This window comes from Andrographis paniculata, unplaced genomic scaffold (assembly GCF_009805555.1).
Source record: "Andrographis paniculata isolate CXL003 unplaced genomic scaffold, ASM980555v1 Contig55END, whole genome shotgun sequence".
Lineage (NCBI taxonomy): Eukaryota > Viridiplantae > Streptophyta > Magnoliopsida > Lamiales > Acanthaceae > Andrographis > Andrographis paniculata.
Genome location: NW_026137590.1, coordinates 1179584 through 1206109, shown reverse-complemented (window position 1 = coordinate 1206109; position 26526 = coordinate 1179584). Strand labels below are relative to the sequence as shown.

Here is a 26526-nt window from a genome sequence, read left to right as displayed (position 1 = left end):
AGGCTGACTGGACTTCCCGCGTTGACGCGGGTTCGTCAGCGCCCGTGCGCGAATCCTCGTTCGCAATATACGGCTGGACGACGGGTCCGTGACCGGCGGACAAGGTCGTCGTTCGCGAATTTTGGCCGCGACGTGCATCGCAGGAATTCTATTTTGGCTGCCTACATATTGGCGAAAATCCGCGCAGGAGTTTTTTGGGGCGCCCACTCTGTCTCGATGGACGGCCTGACCGGCATTCGTACGTCGGGTCACGAATTCGCTGTTGTCTGCCGGGGCAGACATCGACAATGATCCTTTCGCAGGTTCAACTACAGAATCCTTGTTACGAGTTCTCTTTTCTCTAAACGAGAAGGCTGACTGGACTTCCCGCGTTGACGCGGGTTCGTCAGCGCCCGTGCGCGAATCCTCGTTCGCAATATACGGCTGGACGACGGGTCCGTGACCGGCGGACAAGGTCGTCGTTCGCGAATTTTGGCCGCGACGTGCATCGCAGGAATTCTATTTTGGCTGCCTACATATTGGCGAAAATCCGCGCAGGAGTTTTTTGGGGCGCCCACTCTGTCTCGATGGACGGCCTGACCGGCATTCGTACGTCGGGTCACGAATTCGCTGTTGTCTGCCGGGGCAGACATCGACAATGATCCTTTCGCAGGTTCAACTACAGAATCCTTGTTACGAGTTCTCTTTTCTCTAAACGAGAAGGCTGACTGGACTTCCCGCGTTGACGCGGGTTCGTCAGCGCCCGTGCGCGAATCCTCGTTCGCAATATACGGCTGGACGACGGGTCCGTGACCGGCGGACAAGGTCGTCGTTCGCGAATTTTGGCCGCGACGTGCATCGCAGGAATTCTATTTTGGCTGCCTACATATTGGCGAAAATCCGCGCAGGAGTTTTTTGGGGCGCCCACTCTGTCTCGATGGACGGCCTGACCGGCATTCGTACGTCGGGTCACGAATTCGCTGTTGTCTGCCGGGGCAGACATCGACAATGATCCTTTCGCAGGTTCAACTACAGAATCCTTGTTACGAGTTCTCTTTTCTCTAAACGATAAGGCTGACTGGACTTCCCGCGTTGACGCGGGTTCGTCAGCGCCCGTGCGCGAATCCTCGTTCGCAATATACGGCTGGACGACGGGTCCGTGACCGGCGGACAAGGTCGTCGTTCGCGAATTTTGGCCGCGACGTGCATCGCAGGAATTCTATTTTGGCTGCCTACATATTGGCGAAAATCCGCGCAGGAGTTTTTTGGGGCGCCCACTCTGTCTCGATGGACGGCCTGACCGGCATTCGTACGTCGGGTCACGAATTCGCTGTTGTCTGCCGGGGCAGACATCGACAATGATCCTTTCGCAGGTTCAACTACAGAATCCTTGTTACGAGTTCTCTTTTCTCTAAACGATAAGGCTGACTGGACTTCCCGCGTTGACGCGGGTTCGTCAGCGCCCGTGCGCGAATCCTCGTTCGCAATATACGGCTGGACGACGGGTCCGTGACCGGCGGACAAGGTCGTCGTTCGCGAATTTTGGCCGCGACGTGCATCGCAGGAATTCTATTTTGGCTGCCTACATATTGGCGAAAATCCGCGCAGGAGTTTTTTGGGGCGCCCACTCTGTCTCGATGGACGGCCTGACCGGCATTCGTACGTCGGGTCACGAATTCGCTGTTGTCTGCCGGGGCAGACATCGACAATGATCCTTTCGCAGGTTCAACTACAGAATCCTTGTTACGAGTTCTCTTTTCTCTAAACGAGAAGGCTGACTGGACTTCCCGCGTTGACGCGGGTTCGTCAGCGCCCGTGCGCGAATCCTCGTTCGCAATATACGGCTGGACGACGGGTCCGTGACCGGCGGACAAGGTCGTCGTTCGCGAATTTTGGCCGCGACGTGCATCGCAGGAATTCTATTTTGGCTGCCTACATATTGGCGAAAATCCGCGCAGGAGTTTTTTGGGGCGCCCACTCTGTCTCGATGGACGGCCTGACCGGCATTCGTACGTCGGGTCACGAATTCGCTGTTGTCTGCCGGGGCAGACATCGACAATGATCCTTTCGCAGGTTCAACTACAGAATCCTTGTTACGAGTTCTCTTTTCTCTAAACGAGAAGGCTGACTGGACTTCCCGCGTTGACGCGGGTTCGTCAGCGCCCGTGCGCGAATCCTCGTTCGCAATATACGGCTGGACGACGGGTCCGTGACCGGCGGACAAGGTCGTCGTTCGCGAATTTTGGCCGCGACGTGCATCGCAGGAATTCTATTTTGGCTGCCTACATATTGGCGAAAATCCGCGCAGGAGTTTTTTGGGGCGCCCACTCTGTCTCGATGGACGGCCTGACCGGCATTCGTACGTCGGGTCACGAATTCGCTGTTGTCTGCCGGGGCAGACATCGACAATGATCCTTTCGCAGGTTCAACTACAGAATCCTTGTTACGAGTTCTCTTTTCTCTAAACGAGAAGGCTGACTGGACTTCCCGCGTTGACGCGGGTTCGTCAGCGCCCGTGCGCGAATCCTCGTTCGCAATATACGGCTGGACGACGGGTCCGTGACCGGCGGACAAGGTCGTCGTTCGCGAATTTTGGCCGCGACGTGCATCGCAGGAATTCTATTTTGGCTGCCTACATATTGGCGAAAATCCGCGCAGGAGTTTTTTGGGGCGCCCACTCTGTCTCGATGGACGGCCTGACCGGCATTCGTACGTCGGGTCACGAATTCGCTGTTGTCTGCCGGGGCAGACATCGACAATGATCCTTTCGCAGGTTCAACTACAGAATCCTTGTTACGAGTTCTCTTTTCTCTAAACGAGAAGGCTGACTGGACTTCCCGCGTTGACGCGGGTTCGTCAGCGCCCGTGCGCGAATCCTCGTTCGCAATATACGGCTGGACGACGGGTCCGTGACCGGCGGACAAGGTCGTCGTTCGCGAATTTTGGCCGCGACGTGCATCGCAGGAATTCTATTTTGGCTGCCTACATATTGGCGAAAATCCGCGCAGGAGTTTTTTGGGGCGCCCACTCTGTCTCGATGGACGGCCTGACCGGCATTCGTACGTCGGGTCACGAATTCGCTGTTGTCTGCCGGGGCAGACATCGACAATGATCCTTTCGCAGGTTCAACTACAGAATCCTTGTTACGAGTTCTCTTTTCTCTAAACGAGAAGGCTGACTGGACTTCCCGCGTTGACGCGGGTTCGTCAGCGCCCGTGCGCGAATCCTCGTTCGCAATATACGGCTGGACGACGGGTCCGTGACCGGCGGACAAGGTCGTCGTTCGCGAATTTTGGCCGCGACGTGCATCGCAGGAATTCTATTTTGGCTGCCTACATATTGGCGAAAATCCGCGCAGGAGTTTTTTGGGGCGCCCACTCTGTCTCGATGGACGGCCTGACCGGCATTCGTACGTCGGGTCACGAATTCGCTGTTGTCTGCCGGGGCAGACATCGACAATGATCCTTTCGCAGGTTCAACTACAGAATCCTTGTTACGAGTTCTCTTTTCTCTAAACGAGAAGGCTGACTGGACTTCCCGCGTTGACGCGGGTTCGTCAGCGCCCGTGCGCGAATCCTCGTTCGCAATATACGGCTGGACGACGGGTCCGTGACCGGCGGACAAGGTCGTCGTTCGCGAATTTTGGCCGCGACGTGCATCGCAGGAATTCTATTTTGGCTGCCTACATATTGGCGAAAATCCGCGCAGGAGTTTTTTGGGGCGCCCACTCTGTCTCGATGGACGGCCTGACCGGCATTCGTACGTCGGGTCACGAATTCGCTGTTGTCTGCCGGGGCAGACATCGACAATGATCCTTTCGCAGGTTCAACTACAGAATCCTTGTTACGAGTTCTCTTTTCTCTAAACGAGAAGGCTGACTGGACTTCCCGCGTTGACGCGGGTTCGTCAGCGCCCGTGCGCGAATCCTCGTTCGCAATATACGGCTGGACGACGGGTCCGTGACCGGCGGACAAGGTCGTCGTTCGCGAATTTTGGCCGCGACGTGCATCGCAGGAATTCTATTTTGGCTGCCTACATATTGGCGAAAATCCGCGCAGGAGTTTTTTGGGGCGCCCACTCTGTCTCGATGGACGGCCTGACCGGCATTCGTACGTCGGGTCACGAATTCGCTGTTGTCTGCCGGGGCAGACATCGACAATGATCCTTTCGCAGGTTCAACTACAGAATCCTTGTTACGAGTTCTCTTTTCTCTAAACGAGAAGGCTGACTGGACTTCCCGCGTTGACGCGGGTTCGTCAGCGCCCGTGCGCGAATCCTCGTTCGCAATATACGGCTGGACGACGGGTCCGTGACCGGCGGACAAGGTCGTCGTTCGCGAATTTTGGCCGCGACGTGCATCGCAGGAATTCTATTTTGGCTGCCTACATATTGGCGAAAATCCGCGCAGGAGTTTTTTGGGGCGCCCACTCTGTCTCGATGGACGGCCTGACCGGCATTCGTACGTCGGGTCACGAATTCGCTGTTGTCTGCCGGGGCAGACATCGACAATGATCCTTTCGCAGGTTCAACTACAGAATCCTTGTTACGAGTTCTCTTTTCTCTAAACGAGAAGGCTGACTGGACTTCCCGCGTTGACGCGGGTTCGTCAGCGCCCGTGCGCGAATCCTCGTTCGCAATATACGGCTGGACGACGGGTCCGTGACCGGCGGACAAGGTCGTCGTTCGCGAATTTTGGCCGCGACGTGCATCGCAGGAATTCTATTTTGGCTGCCTACATATTGGCGAAAATCCGCGCAGGAGTTTTTTGGGGCGCCCACTCTGTCTCGATGGACGGCCTGACCGGCATTCGTACGTCGGGTCACGAATTCGCTGTTGTCTGCCGGGGCAGACATCGACAATGATCCTTTCGCAGGTTCAACTACAGAATCCTTGTTACGAGTTCTCTTTTCTCTAAACGAGAAGGCTGACTGGACTTCCCGCGTTGACGCGGGTTCGTCAGCGCCCGTGCGCGAATCCTCGTTCGCAATATACGGCTGGACGACGGGTCCGTGACCGGCGGACAAGGTCGTCGTTCGCGAATTTTGGCCGCGACGTGCATCGCAGGAATTCTATTTTGGCTGCCTACATATTCGCGAAAATCCGCGCAGGAGTTTTTTGGGGCGCCCACTCTGTCTCGATGGACGGCCTGACCGGCATTCGTACGTCGGGTCACGAATTCGCTGTTGTCTGCCGGGGCAGACATCGACAATGATCCTTTCGCAGGTTCAACTACAGAATCCTTGTTACGAGTTCTCTTTTCTCTAAACGAGAAGGCTGACTGGACTTCCCGCGTTGACGCGGGTTCGTCAGCGCCCGTGCGCGAATCCTCGTTCGCAATATACGGCTGGACGACGGGTCCGTGACCGGCGGACAAGGTCGTCGTTCGCGAATTTTCGCCGCGACGTGCATCGCAGGAATTCTATTTTGGCTGCCTACATATTGGCGAAAATCCGCGCAGGAGTTTTTTGGGGCGCCCACTCTGTCTCGATGGACGGCCTGACCGGCATTCGTACGTCGGGTCACGAATTCGCTGTTGTCTGCCGGGGCAGACATCGACAATGATCCTTTCGCAGGTTCAACTACAGAATCCTTGTTACGAGTTCTCTTTTCTCTAAACGAGAAGGCTGACTGGACTTCCCGCGTTGACGCGGGTTCGTCAGCGCCCGTGCGCGAATCCTCGTTCGCAATATACGGCTGGACGACGGGTCCGTGACCGGCGGACAAGGTCGTCGTTCGCGAATTTTGGCCGCGACGTGCATCGCAGGAATTCTATTTTGGCTGCCTACATATTCGCGAAAATCCGCGCAGGAGTTTTTTGGGGCGCCCACTCTGTCTCGATGGACGGCCTGACCGGCATTCGTACGTCGGGTCACGAATTCGCTGTTGTCTGCCGGGGCAGACATCGACAATGATCCTTTCGCAGGTTCAACTACAGAATCCTTGTTACGAGTTCTCTTTTCTCTAAACGAGAAGGCTGACTGGACTTCCCGCGTTGACGCGGGTTCGTCAGCGCCCGTGCGCGAATCCTCGTTCGCAATATACGGCTGGACGACGGGTCCGTGACCGGCGGACAAGGTCGTCGTTCGCGAATTTTGGCCGCGACGTGCATCGCAGGAATTCTATTTTGGCTGCCTACATATTGCGAAAATCCGCGCAGGAGTTTTTTGGGGCGCCCACTCTGTCTCGATGGACGGCCTGACCGGCATTCGTACGTCGGGTCACGAATTCGCTGTTGTCTGCCGGGGCAGACATCGACAATGATCCTTTCGCAGGTTCAACTACAGAATCCTTGTTACGAGTTCTCTTTTCTCTAAACGAGAAGGCTGACAGGACTTCCCGCGTTGACGCGGGTTCGTCAGCGCCCGTGCGCGAATCCTCGTTCGCAATATACGGCTGGACGACGGGTCCGTGACCGGCGGACAAGGTCGTCGTTCGCGAATTTTGGCCGCGACGTGCATCGCAGGAATTCTATTTTGGCTGCCTACATATTGGCGAAAATCCGCGCAGGAGTTTTTTGGGGCGCCCACTCTGTCTCGATGGACGGCCTGACCGGCATTCGTACGTCGGGTCACGAATTCGCTGTTGTCTGCCGGGCAGACATCGACAATGATCCTTTCGCAGGTTCAACTACAGAATCCTTGTTACGAGTTCTCTTTTCTCTAAGCGAGAAGGCTGACTGGACTTCCCGCGTTGACGCGGGTTCGTCAGCGCCCGTGCGCGAATCCTCGTTCGCAATATACGGCTGGACGACGGGTCCGTGACCGGCGGACAAGGTCGTCGTTCGCGAATTTTCGCCGCGACGTGCATCGCAGGAATTCTATTTTGGCTGCCTACATATTCATGAAAATCCGCGCAGGAGTTTTTTGGGGCGCCCACTCTGTCTCGATGGACGGCCTGACCGGCATTCGTACGTCGGGTCACGAATTCGCTGTTGTCTGCCGGGGCAGACATCGACAATGATCCTTTCGCAGGTTCAACTACAGAATCCTTGTTACGAGTTCTCTTTTCTCTAAACGAGAAGGCTGACTGGACTTCCCGCGTTGACGCGGGTTCGTCAGCGCCCGTGCGCGAATCCTCGTTCGCAATATACGGCTGGACGACGGGTCCGTGACCGGCGGACAAGGTCGTCGTTCGCGAATTTTCGCCGCGACGTGCATCGCAGGAATTCTATTTTGGCTGCCTACATATTGGCGAAAATCCGCGCAGGAGTTTTTTGGGGCGCCCACTCTGTCTCGATGGACGGCCTGACCGGCATTCGTACGTCGGGTCACGAATTCGCTGTTGTCTGCCGGGGCAGACATCGACAATGATCCTTTCGCAGGTTCAACTACAGAATCCTTGTTACGAGTTCTCTTTTCTCTAAACGAGAAGGCTGACTGGACTTCCCGCGTTGACGCGGGTTCGTCAGCGCCCGTGCGCGAATCCTCGTTCGCAATATACGGCTGGACGACGGGTCCGTGACCGGCGGACAAGGTCGTCGTTCGCGAATTTTCGCCGCGACGTGCATCGCAGGAATTCTATTTTGGCTGCCTACATATTGGCGAAAATCCGCGCAGGAGTTTTTTGGGGCGCCCACTCTGTCTCGATGGACGGCCTGACCGGCATTCGTACGTCGGGTCACGAATTCGCTGTTGTCTGCCGGGGCAGACATCGACAATGATCCTTTCGCAGGTTCAACTACAGAATCCTTGTGACGAGTTCTCTTTTCTCTAAACGAGAAGGCTGACAGGACTTCCCGCGTTGACGCGGGTTCGTCAGCGCCCGTGCGCGAATCCTCGTTCGCAATATACGGCTGGACGACGGGTCCGTGACCGGCGGACAAGGTCGTCGTTCGCGAATTTTGGCAGCGACGTGCATCGCAGGAATTCTATTTTGGCTGCCTACATATTCACGAAAATCCGCGCAGGAGTGTTTTGGGGCGCCCACTCTGTCTCGATGGACGGCCTGACCGGCATTCGTACGTCGGGTCACGAATTCGTTGTTGTCTGCCGGGGCACACATCGACAATGATCCTTTCGCAGGTTTAACTACATAATCCTTGTTACGAGTTCTCTTTTCTCTAAACGAGAAGGCTGACTGGACTTCCCTCGTTGACGCGGGTTCGTCAGCGCCCGTGCGCGAATCCTCGTTCGCAATATACGGCTGGACGACGGGTCCGTGACCGGCGGACAAGGTCGTCGTTCGCGAATTTTCGCCGCGACGTGCATCGCAGGAATTCTATTTTGGCTGCCTACATATTGGCGAAAATCCGCGCAGGAGTTTTTTGGGGCGCCCACTCTGTCTCGATGGACGGCCTGACCGGCATTCGTACGTCGGGTCACGAATTCGCTGTTGTCTGTCAGGGCAGACATCGACAATGATCCTTTCGCAGGTTCAACTACAGAATCTTTGTTACGAGTTCTCTTTTCTCCAAAAGATAAGGCTTACTGGACTTCTCGCGTTGACGCGGGTTCGTCAGCGCCCGTGCGCGAATCCTCGTTCGCAATATACGGCTGGACGACGGGTCCGTGACCGGCGGACAAGGTCGTCGTTCGCGAATTTTGGCCGCGACGTGCATCGCAGGAATTCTATTTTAGCTGCCTACATATTCACAAAAATCTACGCAGGAGTTTTTTGGGGCGCCCACTCTGTCTCGATGGACGGCCTGACCGGCATTCGTACGTCGGGTCACGAATTCGTTGTTGTCTGCCGGGGCAGACATCGACAATGATCCTTTCGCAGGTTCAACTACAGAATCCTTGTAACGAGTTCTCTTTTCTCTAAACGATAAGGCTGACTGGACTTCCCGCGTTGACGCGGGATCGTCAGCGCCTGTGCACGAATCCTCGTTCGCAATATACGGCTGGACGACGGGTCCGTGACCGGCAGACAAGGTCGTCGTTCGCGAATTTTGGCCGCGACGTGCATCGCAGGAATTCTATTTTGGCTGCCTACATATTCATAAAAATCCGCGCACGAGTTTTTTGGGGCGCCCACTCTGTCTCGATGGACGGCCTGACCGGCATTCGTACGTCGGGTCACGAATTCGCTGTTGTCTGCCGGGGCACACATCGACAATGATCCTTTCGCAGGTTCAACTACATAATCCTTGTTACGAGTTCTCTTTTCTCTAAGCGAGAAGGCCGACTGGACTTCCCGCGTTGACGCGGGTTCGTCAGCGCCCGTGCGCGAATCCTCGTTCGCAATATACGGCTGGACGACGGGTCCGTGACCGGCGGACAAGGTCGTCGTTCGCGAATTTTGGCCGCGACGTGCTTCGTAAGAATTCTATTTTGGCTGCCTACATATTCACAAAAATCCGCGCAGGAGTTTTTTTGGGCGCCCACTCTGTCTCGATGGACGGCCTGACCGGCATTCGTACGTCGGGTCACGAATTCGCTGTTGTCTGCCGGGGCACACATCGACAATGATCCTTACGCAGGTTCAACTACAGAATCTTTGTTACGAGTTCTCTTTTCTCTAAGCGAGAAGGCCGACTGGACTTCTCGCGTTGACGCGGGTTCGTCAGCGCCCGTGCGCGAATCCTCGTTCGCAATATACGGCTGGACGACGGGTCCGTGACCGGCGGACAAGGTCGTCGTTCGCGAATTTTGGCCGCGACGTGCTTCGCAAGAATTCTATTTTGGCTGCCTACATATTGGCAAAAATCCGCGCAGGAGTATTTTTGGGCGCCCACTCTGTCTCGATGGACGGCCTGACCGGCATTCGTACGTCGGGTCACGAATTTGCTGTTGTCTGCCGAGGCACACATCGACAATGATCCTTTCGCAGGTTCAACTACAGAATCCTTGTTACGAGTTCTCTTTTCTCTAAGCGAGAAGGCCGACTGGACTTCCCGCGTTGACGCGGGTTCGTCAGCGCCCGTGCGCGAATCCTCGTTCGCAATATACGGCTGGACGACGGGTCCGTGACCGGCGGACAAGGTCGTCGTTCGCGAATTTTGGCCGCGACGTGCTTCGCAAGAATTCTATTTTGGCTGCCTACATATTGGCAAAAATCCGCGCAGGAGTTTTTTGGGTCGCCCACTCTGTCTCGATGGACGGCCTGACCGGCATTCGTACGTCGGGTCACGAATTCGCTGTTGTCTGCCGAGGCAGACATCGACAATGATCCTTTCGCAGGTTCAACTACAGAATCTTTGTTACGAGTTCTCTTTTCTCCAAAAGATAAGGCTGACTGGACTTCTCGCGTTTACACGGGTTCGTCAGCGCCCGTGCGCGAATCCTTGTTCGCAATATACGGCTGGACGACGAGTCCGTGAAAAGCAGACAAAGTCGTCGTTCGCAATTTTTGGCCGCGACATGCATCGCAGGAAATCCCTTTTCACTGCCCACATATTTACAAAAAACCACGCAGGAGTTTTTTGGGACGCCCACTCTGTTTCGATGGACGGCCTGACCGGCATTCGTATTTCGCATCACAAATTCGCTGTTATCTGCCAGGACAGACATCGACAATGATCTTTCCGGAAATTCAACTATTGAATCCTTGTTACGAGTTTAATAAAATTTAAAATTACTTCTATAAATTATATTTAAAATGTAATTTAAATATATAATTATAAAATTTTAAAATGTAATTTAAATATATAATTATAAAATTTAAAAGATTATAAAGTATGGAGTATTTAAAATGTGATTTAATATATAATTATTCGTGTTTTAAAAAGCGGCAAATTATATGAGTAATGAACGAATATGGAAAGAATAAACATAGGTCGGAATAAGTAATACTTCCTCCGTCCCAGTTTGGGTTGTGTTGGGTACGGAATTTAAAAAATATTTATATTATATTAATAGTGAGTAAAAGGTACATATAAAAAAATTTTATCCTTGTGTGAGTGTATTAGTGTAAAAAGTAGTGGCAATTGTGTAATAATAATAAAAAAATAATAATAGTTTTATAGTAATATGATTATTTATGGGAATGAGACTATTATTTTAGAACAAAAAAATAATAAATAAAACTATTGTATTAAAACGGATGAAGTATATAATAATTTAAATATAAAATCAATCCATTTTTAATATAGCATAATATATAAATAAATAACCTGTAAAATACTTCAAACAAACATTGCCTTAAATTTTTAATCAAACACTCTGATTGTCTTCTTTCGTGGGATTCGACACACAAATTTATTATACAGATTCTTTTTCTTTTAAAAAAAATATATACTTCCTCCTCCATTTCAATATGATAGTTTTATTTTAATAAATAATAATATTATTATAAAATTATTTTTATTTTTTTATTATTATTATAAAATTGTCACTATTTTTTACATATTACAAAAATAAAAAAAAAAAAAAATTTTATCCATATTTTTTATTCACACTAATATAATATTAATTTATAATGTCAAACATATCTCGTACTATAATTTTAAAACTTATGGAGTATTATATTATAAATTTATTTTATATTAAAATATTATATAAATATATATTTATATCAATAAAAAAAACTATTAAATTCAATTTTTTATTATTAAAAAATTCAAACTAAAAACACAAACCCACGAACAAACACCTTCACTGTTTTCCGCCAAAACATCAAGTATGTGGCTGCTTCGTCTCCCCCAATTATTATTAAGAACCCTAACTTCACAATTACCCCGAATTGCAAGTTGAAGTGATCGAAATCATAACCGTCGTTACATAAACTGAAATCGCGAAGAAGCAATGCAGATCCAGATGAAGTGCAGCTCCCAGGAATGGTCGAAGCGAAGCCCAAACCTCCGTACAGAAATGCCTCCAACTCGGCGTGCTCTTGCCGCCCGTCTTCTCAGGTTCTCGGCATTTTTCATTTTGTCCGTTAACGATCCTCTGACAAATTAGACATTGTTGATCAAAATCGAAGGCAGCCATATTGTCTCGAAACCTAAAAAAGAAAGAAAGAAAGAAAGAAAATCTAATTTTGCTGCACATATACTTTCTTTAATTACGTGAATCGACAAAGGGTCGATGGTATCTGGGCAGATAGAGTAATTAAATTCAGCGAGATTGTGCAAAATCCAGAGCAGACAGAGGAAGAAACGAAATTCGGGATTGAGAAAATTCAAGAAAATCGAAACCATGACGTCCCTATTTGATGGAGTCATGTCGGAACCGTTTTGGCGGCTCTCCCGGTGTGCTAGCTACACGTGGCCGTCGCCACTCTGCGGCTTTGTGCGAGCCCTCCCTCCATTGTTCACACCACCCTCGCCACTGCATAGCCCCTTCATTTCCGTCTTTATTTATATCCTTTCGGCGATTACTTGCTTTACTCTTCAGTTTTCGAATCGCGCAAGTCTCGATTGGAGTGGAGAATTGCGAAATTGCTTGAGTCTAGCGTTTGCCCCTTGCTGTTGTTGTTGTTGGGTGAGTTTTTGTGGTTTGTGGAGTTGGAATTTAGAGTTTATTGGAGTGAAATTTGGGGATGGGCGGCGAACACCCTGAATGGCTTCCTGCTGGTTGGAAAGTTAGAGTGAAGGCTCGAAGCTCTGGGAAGAAAGATAAGGTAAGTAATTGTGTTGGAAGGTGATCTAAATTTGATGACCTTGTTGTGGTTTAGATTTAGGGTTTAATTTTGAGGATTGAAGATCTGTATGCTTTGCCTGTTTTATGGATTCTTTGATTTTGCAATGGATTGAGAATTTGGTGTTTGTAGGGCTTGAAAATGCTTGTTTGGTTCTGTTCTGTGTTTGAATCGAAATGTGAAATGTGGAAAACTTGAAGAACTTTAGATCAGGGCAATTGGAACAACAGATGATGAAGATTGGGTTTTGGCTACTGTTTGTGCTGCCTTTGTAGATTTGGATGGAATTTGTGTGTTGAGGAATTGTTGGTAATGTTGAACTTATGGGGATTTTGATTTTGCTTATTCTAATCTTAGTTCAAATGAGCATGAACTGTTTGTAGATTATCTTGATTTGGATTATGTGTGTTGTTTGATCTGTGCTTTGCCATTCATCTCTTTCTAAAATGGAACTGATCCACAAATGGTGTTATTACTTCGAAACTTCTGTCTTTGTAGTTTTGCTAGATTTAATTCACAAATGGCATGACTACAGTGAATCTGAATATTTCGTCATGGTAGTTTGCTAGATTTTGTTTTTTAATAAGTTCTGTTCTTTGGATTTGCTATAGTATTACATCAATCCTGCCAATAGCCTCAAATTCAGCTCGAAGCTAGAGGTGCTTCATTATCTAGAGAGTTCGGTAAAGAATGATAATCCCAATGATCCAAATATGGTATGTTTGTACATATGCTTACATTATGGTTGTCGCTTTTCGAATATGAAGTATATTTATGTCATTCTTTATGGTTTATACTTATTTGGTATCCATCGAAGGTTCGGTGGGTGCTCATTAATTCGGCATTTTAAAAAAGTGAATAATTCTTTGATCTTTATTGGCCGTTTGGATCTATATCAGATAAAAATAAATGTTGTGAAAGCTTCTTACAACTCATCTTGATTTGTGCTTCTTACACAGTTGTGTGCCGAGGCTGAAGGTCAACTGTCAATCAACGACAATGTAGATGAGCTGGGAAAGTCAGGTATTAATTAGGCATTTATGTTTTGTTGCCCGAACGTGTGCTTTTTTACTGAACAATGCTCCTGCATTTAGGTCTGAAACTTGCCACTGACGTTAAATGCGATGCGACAAATGTGGCTAAAGGACAAATGCCAATAAACCAGAAAGAGGATAAAAGTTTGTTGTGCAACGAGATGGTTAAGTCAGGTAAAATACACCTGTCATAACGCTGTGATTGTCTGATTTATGCTCCTAGATGCATTTGCCCGTTTTTATTGCATTTAGGTCTGAATCTTGCTACTTATCTAAAATATTCTGCAACCAAACCAGGTGATCATAAATTAAGCTTCCTGACAACCCGCAACCGAAAAATAGACAAGCACACCGATAAAATATAATGAGAATACTAATAAATTGGCAAACTAGAAAGTAGATAAAATTTCAGGTGTTTGTTCTTCACCAGAAATCGGCACACTATTTTGCATTATGTTTAGTATGTATTGAGTTCCATTCATTGACAAGATGCATTTTTTCTCGTCATTCCTCTAATTGGCTGATGTCGTTGCGTTTGGATTTTAAACTGTAGGCTCAAAAGCGGCGTTACTTAGAACAGGAGAAAGAAGACGGAGTCCAAGATTGGCTGCGAATAAATTGAAAGATCATGCCATTGAAGGCTCGTCGTCATCCCAAACAGGTACATAAGATGTCTATTGATGTATTTTACGAGTCTTTTTAGAATCCCATATCGATATTTTTCGTAACCTTTAAAAGTTGTCGTCAAATGCTGTCTGTCTGCAAACTCAGGAAATGCTGTCCAGAACACCTCCACCACCACTGCACCTCCGATGACGAACAGGTCAATAGCAACAGAAAATGAACAGATTTCTGCGGAAGGTCACGAGGGTTCGAGTCTTTCAGCGCAAAGCAGGAAGTCGAAGGGCTCTAAAAGAAAATTGACGAGCGACTTTCCTCGGAGAACTTCGAAAAGACTCGCTGGTGTGAAAGTCAATATGGAAGCATGTCTTCTTAGGCCCGCCAAAGCTACTTGCAAAGCTGTGATGGCATCGAATGAGCTGAAGCTGAACAGTGAAAGAATCGACAATGATGATCAGAAAATGCCATCAATTGTCTCTGAAGCGGCGAACAACAATGAACAGAAAATGCCCCAGATCGACACCGAACAGAAAACCGATGATGGCAATAAAGAGGAGGGCAATTGCGGCAAGAACAACGACGAAAAGCTGCAGCAAGTTCTGATGAAGGATCCCTGCATTGCCTTCGCCGTCAAGATTCTCACCGGCGAAATCCCCGTCGAGAATTTCATTAAAGCTGGTGGTGATGCTGTGAAATCACATTCACAGTCACCAGCCGTCGGGGATCAAGGACAGGGACAGGGACAAAGAAAGGATTTACAGTAGTAAAAATTGATTATTTATTTATTTTTTTATTATTATTTATTTTTTCAACTTTAATTTGAATTGATTGGTAACATTGGATGCAATGCTGAAGCAGAGAATTGATGTGTAGAATTGTATGGTGAAATTGGATATATTCATATATATATATATATCTGTAGAATTGGATTGAATGCATGCATTGCGTGCACAATTACTATTACTATTGCTGCTGTCACTGTAATTTCAAGCGCGGTAAATTATTTCTTCTTCTTACTTGTTTGGTAGTTTTTTATCAAAAAGAAAATGCATTACAGCTTGTCTGGATGAAAAGAATATACTCCATGTCCCATGAAACCATCCGTAATTTTTAATTTAATAATGGCATTACCTATTACGCTATATTCATTATTTTTATATTACATAGAGATATTTTTGTCCTTTAAATTACAAATTCAAAAATCTACATGCCCATTTTTCTTTATTACCATGTATTTTAGTGAAAGAAAAAAGAAAATAAGTATCTTATAGATTACCACAGGATGAGCATAGAAGATTATGTAAACTTTATTTTTTACAATTAAAAATAAAAAAGTAGGACTATTATAAAATAAAATTAGGATGTTGTTTGAAGCTTTTGAGTTTTTTAAGTTTAATACTTAAATAGACTTTTTTAATTATTTTTTAAAAAAATATAATATAAATATATAGAAAAAACAGCAATTTTAATATAATTTTTTAAGTATAATTTTTAAAAAATAAATATTTAATTTGGTTTTTTTAAAAAATATGTTAATAATAAGAAATATATATATATATATATATATAAAACTCCAAACAAACAAGCCTTACGTTCTAAGCAAACAACTCGATTCCCTACTTCGCTTCGATTCGCCCCATTACTTTTTAACTCATTGTTTTCCCGCCAAAATATATCAATGATGTGGCTGCTAGCCTAACTCCCCCAATTATGAACCCTAATTTCACAATTCCCCCAAATTGCAGGTCGAAAGTGATAGAAATCTTCATCGTCGATACATAAATTGAAATCTCGACGAAGCAATTGTGATCCAGGCGAAGTGCAGCTGTGGTGAGGGCAACTGTGCAGAATGGGCAATTCTGGAGGTCCAAGGAATGGCCGAGGCCCAACCTTCCATACAGAACCGCCTCCATTACTTCCAGAGCAGCGTGCTCTGCCTGCCCTTCTTCTCAGGTTCTCGCATTCTTCATTTTGCCCGTTAACGATCCGCTGATAAATTATGCATTTTTTGTCCAAATTTAAGGCAGCCATAGTTGTTTCGAATCCCAAAAGAGAAAGAAAGAAAGATTTATGTACATATGCTCTCTTTAATTTCTTGAATCTACAAAGGGTCGATGCAATCTGGGCAGATAGGGTAATTAAATTCACAGAGATTGTGCAAAATCCAGAGCGAACAGAAGAAGAAAGGAAATTAGGGATTGGGAAAATTCAAGCAGATTGAAACCATGGCGCCCCTATTTAACGGACCGTTTTGGCGGCTCTCTCGGCGTGCTACAGAAAGTTTCCGACACGTGGTTGTCTCTTTCTGCATCCCTCCCACCAATTTCACACCGGCCTTGCTACTGCATAGCCCCTTCGATTCTCGCTTTATATATTTGTTTTCGGGCGATTACTTGATTTACTCTTCAGTTTGCGAATCGCTCAAGTCTCGCTATTGGGGTGGAGAATAGGGGAATTGCTTGATTTCGGTGTTTGCCCTTTTGTTGTTGTTGTTGTGGAGTTTTCGTGATTTGTGGAGTTGAATTTAGGGTTAATTGGAGTGAAATTTGGGGATGGGCTGCGAACACCCTGAATGGCTGCCTGCGGCTTGGAAAGTTCGAGTGAAGGCTCGAAGCTCTGGGAAGAAAGATACGGTAAGTAATTGTGTTGAAGATCGAAATTTGATGAACTTGTTGTTGTTGAGAGTTAGGGTTTTATTTTGATGATTGAACTTCTGTACGCTTTGACTGTTTTATGGATTCTTTGATTCTGCGATAGATTGAGAATTTGGTTTTTGTAGGGCTTGAAAACTTTTTTTTAGTTTTGTTTTCTGTGGTTGAAGCGAAATGTGGAAACTTGAACTTTAGATTAGGGCAATTGGAACAACAGATAATGAAGACAATGAAAACATGGCTATTGTATCTGCAGCCTGTGTAGATTAGGGTTGAATTTGTGTGTAGAGGATTGTTGTTTATGTTGAAGTTAGAATGATTTTGCTAATTTTGATTCAATCTTAGTTCAAATGAACATGAACTGTTTGTAGATTGTCTTGAATTTGATCTTGTGCTTTGTTTGATCTTTATTTTGCCATTCATCGCTACTAAAAGGGAACTGATCCGCCAATGGCATTATTATTGCGAATCTTCAGTGTTTGTAGTTTTCCTAGATTGTCTTGAATTGTTTCTAAAGCTTAATCTAGAGAGATTTTGCTAATTTCAATTTGATCTTAGCTAGAATAAGTATGAACTGTTTGTAGATTGTCTTGAATTGTATATTGTTTTATTTTTTAATCTTTACTTTGCCATTCATCGCTTACTAAAATAGAACTGATCCGCAAATGGCATTATTACAGCATATTGTCTGTCTTTGTATTAATTTTGCTAGATTTTTATTCACAAATGGCATGATTACAGTGAATTTGAATCCTTCATTTTTATAGTTTTCTAGATTTTGTTTTGTAATAAGTTATGTTCTTTGGATTTGCTCTAGTATTATGTCAATCCCGCCAATGGCCTCGAATTCAGCTCGAAGCTGGAGGTGCTTCATTATCTAGAAAGTTCTGTAAAGGATGATAACCCCAATGATCCAAATAAGGTCTGTTTGTACATATGCTTACATTATGGTTGTCACTTTTCGGACATGAAGGAAAAGATATTTATGTCATTATTTATGGTTTATACTGATTTGGGACCCATCGAACTATGGCGGCGCACATTAATTCGGCGTTTTAAAAAATTTAAACTTCTTAGAATTTTCTTGCGCCGTCATTTGGTACAGTATCAGATAGAAATAATTGTTGTGGAAGCTTCTTAGAACTTATAGTGCTTTGTTGTTTTTTCCCAGTAGTGTGCCGAGGCTAAATGACAAATGTCAATCACCGATGAGATGGGAAACTCAGGTATTAATTAGGCATGTCTTAACGGCATTTATGTGTTGTTGCCCGAACTTGTGCTTTTTTACTGAACAATACTCCTTCATTTAGGTCTGAAACTTGCCACCTACGTTAATTGCGATGCGACAAATGTGGCTAAAGGACAAATGCCAGTAAGCCAGAAAGAAGATGAAAGTTTGTCGTGCAACGAGATGGGAAAGTCAGGTAATACGGTTGTCCTAACATGCGGTTTTCTGAAGCGCTTTTTTATTGCTTTTAGTTTGAAACTTGCTACGAATTTAAAATGTTCTGCAACAAAACCAGGCGATCATAAATTAAGCTTTCTGACAACCCGCAACTGGAAAATAGACAAGCACAGCGATAAAATATAAAGTGCAAACTAATAATTTGACGAACATGATAGAAAAAAATTAGGATAGAGTAACACCAGGCACGGTAGCGTCCGTGTCTGTTCTTCACCAGAAATTGGCACATCATTTTGCATTATGTGTAGTGTGCATTGAGTTCCATTTATGGATGAGATGCATTTTTCCGTTATTCCTCTAATTGGTTGATGTCATTGCATTTGGATTTTAAACTGTAGGCTCGAAAGCGGCTTTACTCAAAATCGGAGAAAGGAGACGAAGTCCGAGATTGGCAGCGAATAAATTGAAGGATGGCGCAAGTAGAGATCCGTCATTGTTCCAAACAGGTACATAAGATGTCGATTTAATATCCAATGCATTTTATGCATGTTTTCTAGAATCCCATAATATTTATCGTGATCTTAAATTGTTGTTGTATGCTGCCTGTAAACTTAGGAGGTGCTGTTGAGAAGATCGCCGCCACCACGGCTGTGCCTGAGACGATGAAAAGGCCATTACCAACAGAAAACAAACAGATTTCGGTGGACATTCAGCAGGATTTGAGTCTTTCTGAGAGAAAGACGAGGGGCTCTAAAAGAAAGTGGGCAAGCGACTTGCCTCGGAGAACTTCGAAAAGACTCGCTGGTATCAAAGTCGACATTGAAGCAGATCTTAAGCCTGCCAGAGTCAATCGCAAAGCTGTGGCATCGAACGAGCCAGATCACGACGCTGAACGGGAAAGCATTGATAATCAGAAAATGCCCCCGATTGACTCCGAAAGGACCAACATTGCGAACAATGATGAACAGAAAATGCCCCCGATCAACACCAAATGGGAAACCGATGATGGGCAAAATCTGGATGATAATCAACCGAATCTGCCTTGGATTGATGGCAATAAAGAGGAGGAGGGCGATGGCGGCAAGAACAGCAACGAAAAGCTGCAGCAAATTCTGATGGAGGATCCGTGCATCGCCTTCGCCGTCAAGATTCTCACCGGCGAAATCCCGGTCGAGAATTTCACTTTCACTAAAGATGGTGGTGATGCTGTGAAATCACAATCACAATCACCAGCCGTTGGGGATGATCAAGGACAGGGTAGGACACAGTAGTAAAAATTGATTATTTTTTATTTATTACGACGTGGTAACTGCAGCTGCTATCTGGGAGTAGGCAGGATAAAAATTGAACTTTAATTTGAATTGTTTGGTAAAATTGGATATATATTGGTAGAATTGGATTGCATGCACAATTACTATTATTGCAGCTGAGTGTATTAATTTTAAGCGCTGAAAATTATCTATTCTTCTCACTTGTTTTGTAGCTTTTTATTAGAAACAAAATGCATTACATCTTGTGCCCATGAAAAAATATAAATTTGGGCTATTTTTAATGATTTGTCAGTATTTTAGGAATATATATATATATATATAAGATTATTATTATTATTATTATTATTATTACCATGCAGTCAAGCATTGTGATATAAATAGGCGTATTTAATTTTATATGAATCAAATAATATAATTAGGAGAAAATACCCCAAACAAACACACCCCAAATCTGTATGATAATGTTAAATTGTTCAAATAAAATGACTCTTACTTATTTGGCATAACATTGTTTGCATACAGTGTAGATTGATACGGATGAATTGAATTCTTTAGGGAAAAATATTCACACGTATAAAATATGTATTTTTTTTATCTTCTTTTATTTTACTTTTTAAAAATAAATTTGATCATATTATATATTATAAATATTTTTAAATTTATATTGCTTATGTCAATATAATTATATATAATTAAAACATAAAAAGAATTTATACACAAATACCACCAATCATAGTTTAAGTACTATTAATTCTTTAATTTTAATTTTGATACAAAAAAAAAAAAACATATCTTACTATAAAAAAATGTGTATTTTACTATCAACTCCGTAAAGCAACTAGTGTGATTAGACCCCATCCCACTTTTTAACTTACTCGATGGGAGCAACTCAAAATTAAACTTTATGGGTAGTTATTTGCGCAGTTTGATTTTAAACTTTTGACGATAAAATTGAATTCTTTTTTAAACTTGAGCGAGTATTGACGACACCTAGCTCCTATTAGCTCCTCAATAGAGACAAAGACTTTTGTTCAATTAATCATCTAATCATTATTTTTTTTATTTTAAAAATTTTAAACTTAAATGTTTTATGAAAATATTGTAAAATTATCTAACAATTTTTTTTTTTTTTCTACTAATTGATTATTTTATTCTTTTATCTTTATTTTAGTATTTTCTTTTTTTTGGGTTGTGTACTAATAAATTTATATGCTTATATATATATATTTGTATTATTTGTATATATATATATTTATCTTTTTTACTAATATTATTTTATTAATTTTAATATTGTCTTATTTTTATTTTAAATATTTAATATGTTTAATGATATAATTTTGTTTTTTTTTAAAAAAAAAAAAAATCGAGTAAAATTGTGTGCTACGATGATCTACTGAAATAAACAGATGAAAAGATTATAAATTGAATAATAGAAGATGAGGTAAAAAAAAAAAAACAAAAAAGGAAAAAAAAAATGAGAAAAAAAAAAAAGGAAAAAAAAAAAAAAAGTTTAACTTTCAACTCAATGTTTCCCGCCAAATCATCAACGTGGCTGCAGCCTGCAAGCCTTCGACTCCCCCAGTTAATGAAAAAAAAAAAAAAAAAAACAAACAAAAAATTTCCCCAATTTTTTGAGAACCCTAATTTCACAATTTCCCCAAATTGCAGGTCTTAACCGTCGATACATAAATAGAAATCGGGAAGAAGCAATGCAGCTCCAGGTGAAGTGCAGCTGTGGAGAGGGCAACTCTGCACAATGGGCAATTCCGGAGCTCCAAGGAATGGCCGAGGCCCAACCTTCCATACAGAGCCGCCTCCAGAGCAGCGTGCTCTGCCTGCCCTTCTTCTCAGGTTCTCGGCATTTTCATTTTGTCCGTTAACGATCTGCTGATAAATTATACATTTTTGGTCCAAATTTATGGCAGCCATAGTTGTGTCGAAACCCAAAAAAGAAAGAAAAGAAAGATTTAGTAATTTTGCTGTACATATACTCTCTTTAATTTCTTGAGTCTACAAAGGGGCGATGCAATCTGGGCAGATAGGGTAGTTAAATTCACAGAGATTGTGCAAAATCCAGAGCAAACAGAAGAAGAAACGAAATTAGGGATTGGGAAAATTCAGGCAAATTGAAACCATGGCGCCCCTATTTAATGAACCGTTTTGGCGGCTCTCTCGGCGTGCTACAGAAAGTTTCCGACACGTGGTTGTCTCTTTCTGCATCCCTCCCACCATTTTCACACCAGCCTTGCTACTGCATATCTCCCTTGATTCTCTCTTTATATATTTGTTTTCGGGCGATTACTTGCTTTACTCTTCAGTTTGCGAATCGCTCAAGTCTCGATTGGGGTGGAGAATAGGGGAATTGCTTGATTTCGGTGTGTGCCCTTTTGTTGTTGTTGTTGTTGTGTAGTTTTCGTGATTTGTGGAGTTGAATTTAGGGTTAATTGGAGTGAATTTTGGAGATGGGCTGCGAGCACCCTGAATGGCTGCCTGCGGATTGGAAAGTTGAAGTGAAGGCTCAAAGAAGTGGGAAGAAAGATCGGGTAAGTAATTGTGTTGGAAGATGATCAAAATTGATGAACTTGTTGGTTGGGATTAGGGTTTTAGTTTTGAGGATTGAACTTCTGTACGGTTTGCCTGTTTTATGGATTTTTTTTTAATCTCAAAGCCTGTTTTATGGATTCTTTGATTTTGCGATAGATTGAGAAATTGGTGTTTCTAGGACATGAAAATGTTTGTTTAGTTCTGTTTTCTGTGGTTGAATCTAAATGTGAATTGTGGAAAACCTGAAGAACTTTAGATTAGGGCAATTGGAACCACAAATGATGTAGATGATGATGATCAGGTTTTGGCTATTGTTTCTGCTGTCTTCGTAGATTTGGATTGAATTGGTGTGTAGAGGAATTGTTGCTAATGTTGAAGTTAGGGTTAGAGAGATTTTGATTTTGCCAATTTTGATTCGATCTTAGTTCGACTGAGCATGAACTGTTTTTAGATTGTCGTGAATTGGATTCTGTGTTTTGTTTGATCTTTACTTTGCCATTCTGCACTTACTAAAGTGGAAAAAAATGGCATTACTATGCCGAATCTTCTGCCTTTGTAGTTTCGCTAGATTTTATTTACAAATGGCATGATTACAGCGAATCTGAGTCTTCCGCTTTTAGAGTTTTCTAGATTTTGTTTTGTAATAAATTCTGTTCTTTGGATTTGCTCCAGTGTTATCTCAATCCCACCAATGGCCTCGAATTCAGCTCGAAGCTGGAGGTGCTTCGTTATCTAGAAAGTTCTATAAAGGATGATAACCCCAATGATCAAAATAAGGTATGTTTGTACATATGCTTACATTATGGTTGTCGCTTTTCGGACATGAAGGAAAAGATATTTATGTCGTTATTTATGGTTTATACTGCTTTGGGACCCATCAAAAGCAAAGCTATGGTGGCCCACATTTAGTCGGCGTTTTAAAAAATATATATATACTTCTTAGCTTGGCCGTTATTATTTGGATCAACTTCAGATAGAAAAATTGTTGTGGAAGCTTCTTAGAAGTTATAGTGCTTTGTTGTTTTTTCCCAGTTGTGCGCCGAGGCTGAAGGACAAATTTCAATCGCCAATGATGTGGATGAAAGTTTATTGTCCGATGATATGGGAAAGTCAGGTATTAATTAGGCTTGTCTTAAAGGCATTTATGTTTCGTTGACCGAACGTGTGCTTTTTTCCTGAACAATGCTACGCATTTAGGTCTGAAACTTGATGCCACAAACGTGGGTAAAGGAAAAATGCCAATAAGCCAAAAAGAGGATGTAAGTTTGTCGTGCAACAAGATTGGAAAGTCAGGTAAGATTGGAAAGTCAGGTAATACGGCTGTTCTAACGTGCGGTTGTCTGAATTATGTGTTTTTTTATTGCATTTAGTTCTGAAACTTGCTATGTTCTGCAACAAAACCAAGCGATCATAAATTAAGCTTTCTAGCAATCCGCAGCTGGAAAATAAACAAGCACAACGATAAAAATATAATGCTGAAAAATTATTCGCGGTAGTGTCTGTTCTTCTCCAGACACTGGCACATTATTTTGCATTATGTTTAGTTTGCATTGCGTTCCATTTATTGACGGGATGCATTTTTTCTGTCGTTCCTCTAATTGGCTGATGTCGGTTGTGTTTGGATTTTAAATTGTAGGCTCGAAAGCAGCTTTACTTAGAACAGGAGAGAGAAGACGGAGCCCGAGATTGGCAGCCAATAAATTGAAGGATGGCGCAAGTAGAAATCCGTCGTCGTTCCAAACAGGTACATAAGCTGTCAATTGAACACTGATGCTTTTTATGCATGTTCTTAGAATCCCGTAGTATTTATCGTGACCTTAAAACGTTGTCTTATGCTGTCTGTGTGTCTGCTTGTAAACTTAGGAGGTGCTGTTGAGAAGATCGCTATCACCACTGCCGCCGCCGCCACCACCACCACCACCGTGCCTGAGACGATGAAAAGGCCATTACCAACAGAACATGAGCAGGGTTCGGTGGATGGTCAGCCGGATTCGAGTCACTCTGTGCAAAAGAGGAGGGGCTCTAAAAGAAAGTGGGCAAGCGACCTGCCCCGGAGAACTTCGAAAAGACTGGCGGGTATCAAAGTCGACATAGAAGCATATCTTAGGCCTGCCAAACTTAGTCGCGAAGCTGTGGCGGCATCGAGGGAGCCAGAGGACGATGATGAGAAAATGCCCGCGATTGACTCCAAAGGGACCAACACTGCGAACAATGATGAACAGAAAATGCCCCAGATCGACACTCAACGGAAAACTGATGACGGGCAAAATCTGGATGACAATGAAGTCAATCTGCCTTGGCTCGATGGCAATAAAGAGGAGGACGATGGCGGCAAGAACAGCGACGAAAAGCTGCGACAAATTGTTATGGATGATCCCTGCATCGCCTTCGCCGTGAAGATTCTCACCGGCGAAATACCCGTCGAGAATTTCACTAAAGGTGGTGGTGATGCTGTGAACTCACATTCACAATCACCACCAGGCCTTGGAGATGATCAGGGACAGGGAAAGGGAAAGGATTTACAGTAGTAATAATTGATTTTTATTTTTATTTTTATTTTTTCACTTAAATTTGAATTCATTGGTAACAAAGATTGGATGTAATGCCAATGCGGAGAATTGATGGGTAGTAGTATTATGGAGGTACATACTCTATTTGAAAAATATCCAATTTTTGGTATAGTATTGTATGTACATTAAAATTTTTGGCATATATTGAAATACTATGTCTGTCTCGACTATTCTGTTTCATTTAAGTCTAGACTCTGAATTTTAAATATTGTTTAATTAATAAATAATTAAAAATTATATTAGTAAAAATAAAACAAAAATATTGGTATGTTGGTTTGAAAATTTGAATATTAAAATAAAATTTTTATAATAATAATTTTTTTAATTTAAATAATTATTTGATATAATATAAAAGAACAAATTATATTTGTTTCAATATAACTAAAATTCATCAATTTTGATATAATCAAAACTATCATTTTTGTCTTAATATAAAATTAATTTTATTATAATATAAAAAAATTAAACAAAATAATTAAAGTTAATGTTGTTAATTTTCTGTAATCGTTGAAATTGTACGAAAACGTTAAACAAGCACAGCCTTAATTTTAAAAGAAAGGCTCGACTCCGCACTCGCGCAAAAACTTTCCATCTGACTGCTAACCTTCAACGCTCCCAATTGTTAAGAACCCTAATTTCAAAATTCCCCCAAATTGGCAGGTCGATATTGATAGAAATCTTAATCGTCGATACGTAAAATTGAAACCGAGAAGAAGCAATGCAGATCCAGGTGAAGTGTAGCTGTGGAGACGACAACTGTGCAGAATGGGCGATTGTGGAGCTTCAAGGAATGGTCGAAGCCCAACCCTCCGTACAGAACCGCCTCCAGAACCTCCAGATCGGCGTGCTCTGCCGCCCGTCTTCTCAGGTTCTCGGCAATTTTCAATTTGTCCGCAAACGAACCGCTGATAAATTAGAAAATGTTCGTCGAAATCGAAGGCAGCCATAGTTGTTTCACTTTCCATCTCATCCTTGTCTTCAATTTCAGGAAACCTACACATTCACGGTAGGATACCATGAGCTGTCAGGTACGAAAGTGAATCTGAAGAAGCCGCTTTTGGTGTTGAAGAAGATCAAGCTTCAGAACGTCGAGCGAGTTGAAGACGATGCGAATCCTGCCGGAGTGGAGTTGGATGTGGTCGGAATTATTCGTCACAAGATATTGTTCAAAACCAGGCCTAAAGCTCTAATTTCCAGTAAGGATAAAAGAATTATGATAGTCTCTTACCCTCACAAATCAAGATATTCTTCGTCGTGTCTCCTTTCTTTGCGATTGATCTTTGATGTTTGATTCCTTCCAGAGGTTCAACCTGCTGTAAGAGAAAAAGTCAGTGCAGCCATTTCCGCCATGGACAGGCCCTGATGAACAGATCAATGTATACAGTAGATCCCTTGTTTACACTGTTAACATTTGGTGGTGGTGAACAATAAAGAATCCTTATCTTTACATGGGATTGTTGATTATGTTTTTGAAAGTACTGTGATCTTAGATAAACTTCTGTGCGATTACCTCTCACCATTTAACACCATCTCCCATTAACCCATGCAACTGTTTAGCCCCTTTCATCTTCAGTTTTCTAATCTCACAAATCTCGATGCTGGTGGAGAATAGCAAAATGGCTTGATTCTAGTGTTTGTCCCTTTTGTTGTTGGGTGAGTTTTTGTGATCTGTGGAGTTGGATTTAGGGTTAATTTGAGTGAAAATTGAGGATGGAAAGTTATAGTGAAGGCTCAGCGTGGGAAGAAAGAAAAGGTGAGGAATTGTGTTGAAGATGATCAAATTTGATAAACTTGTTGCAGTTGAGATTTGGGTTTTTGTTTCAATGATTTCTCTGTGTTTTGTTTCAATGATTTTTGATGTGTTTGTGGTTGATAGGACTTCTGGTTTCTTGGCTTGTTCATTTTTTAATTTTGCAATAGATTGAGTATTTG

General features: G+C 43.6%; 3 protein-coding genes across 11 annotated transcripts; all 3 read left to right on the top strand.

Moving 5' to 3' along the window:
* Positions 1-11510: 11510 nt before the first annotated feature.
* Positions 11511-19669, top strand: LOC127256392 (uncharacterized). 3 transcript variants are annotated; one of them, XM_051282386.1, is made up of 6 exons: positions 11511-12480; positions 13110-13214; positions 13458-13521; positions 18115-18228; positions 18608-18715; positions 18825-19669. In XM_051282386.1, the coding sequence occupies exons 1-6, from the start codon at positions 12400-12402 to the stop codon at positions 19478-19480; spliced, it is 1128 nt and encodes a 375-aa protein (XP_051138343.1). In that variant the 5' UTR covers positions 11511-12399; the 3' UTR covers positions 19481-19669. The 3 variants fall into 3 exon arrangements, with proteins under 3 accessions (XP_051138343.1, XP_051138344.1, XP_051138345.1); XM_051282387.1 differs by lacking the exons at positions 18115-18228; positions 18608-18715; positions 18825-19669 and adding exons at positions 13593-13706; positions 14086-14193; positions 14304-15108 and having other exon boundaries at positions 11512-12480; XM_051282388.1 differs by lacking the exons at positions 11511-12480; positions 13110-13214; positions 13458-13521 and adding exons at positions 16221-16786; positions 17622-17726; positions 17976-18030.
* On the top strand, positions 15816-24756 carry LOC127256391 (uncharacterized). 7 transcript variants are annotated; one of them, XM_051282378.1, is made up of 7 exons: positions 15816-16225; positions 21452-22023; positions 22697-22801; positions 23057-23138; positions 23222-23335; positions 23661-23768; positions 23888-24756. In XM_051282378.1, exons 2-7 carry the CDS (start codon positions 21943-21945, stop codon positions 24550-24552), a joined length of 1155 nt encoding a protein of 384 aa, XP_051138335.1. In that variant the 5' UTR covers positions 15816-16225; positions 21452-21942; the 3' UTR covers positions 24553-24756. The 7 variants fall into 7 exon arrangements, with proteins under 7 accessions (XP_051138335.1, XP_051138342.1, XP_051138340.1 ...); XM_051282385.1 differs by having other exon boundaries at positions 15817-16225; positions 23222-23317; XM_051282383.1 differs by having other exon boundaries at positions 16089-16106; positions 21919-22023.
* Positions 24757-25312: 556 nt separating this feature from the next.
* LOC127256341 (uncharacterized) lies at positions 25313-26041 on the top strand. The gene is made up of 3 exons (XM_051282314.1): positions 25313-25462; positions 25583-25790; positions 25896-26041. Exons 1-3 carry the CDS (start codon positions 25313-25315, stop codon positions 25955-25957), a joined length of 420 nt encoding a protein of 139 aa, XP_051138271.1. The 3' UTR covers positions 25958-26041.
* The last annotated feature ends 485 nt before the right edge of the window (positions 26042-26526 follow it).

Bases quoted from the DNA above. Each gene is read 5' to 3' on its own strand.
- LOC127256391 (XM_051282378.1), top strand. From the start codon at position 21,943: ATGGGCTGCGAGCACCCTGAATGGCTGCCTGCGGATTGGAAAGTTGAA. The intron at 23,139-23,221 runs GTATTAATTAGG...CTACGCATTTAG, and splicing joins CGATGATATGGGAAAGTCAG to GTCTGAAACTTGATGCCACA. The intron at 23,336-23,660 runs GTAATACGGCTG...TTTAAATTGTAG, and splicing joins AGGTAAGATTGGAAAGTCAG to GCTCGAAAGCAGCTTTACTT.
- LOC127256341 (XM_051282314.1), top strand. From the start codon at position 25,313: ATGCAGATCCAGGTGAAGTGTAGCTGTGGAGACGACAACTGTGCAGAA. The intron at 25,463-25,582 runs GTTCTCGGCAAT...CTTCAATTTCAG, and splicing joins TCTGCCGCCCGTCTTCTCAG to GAAACCTACACATTCACGGT. The intron at 25,791-25,895 runs GTAAGGATAAAA...GATTCCTTCCAG, and splicing joins GCCTAAAGCTCTAATTTCCA to AGGTTCAACCTGCTGTAAGA.
- LOC127256392 (XM_051282386.1), top strand. From the start codon at position 12,400: ATGGGCGGCGAACACCCTGAATGGCTTCCTGCTGGTTGGAAAGTTAGA. The intron at 13,215-13,457 runs GTATGTTTGTAC...CTTCTTACACAG, and splicing joins ATCCCAATGATCCAAATATG to TTGTGTGCCGAGGCTGAAGG. The intron at 18,716-18,824 runs GTACATAAGATG...CTGTAAACTTAG, and splicing joins TCCGTCATTGTTCCAAACAG to GAGGTGCTGTTGAGAAGATC.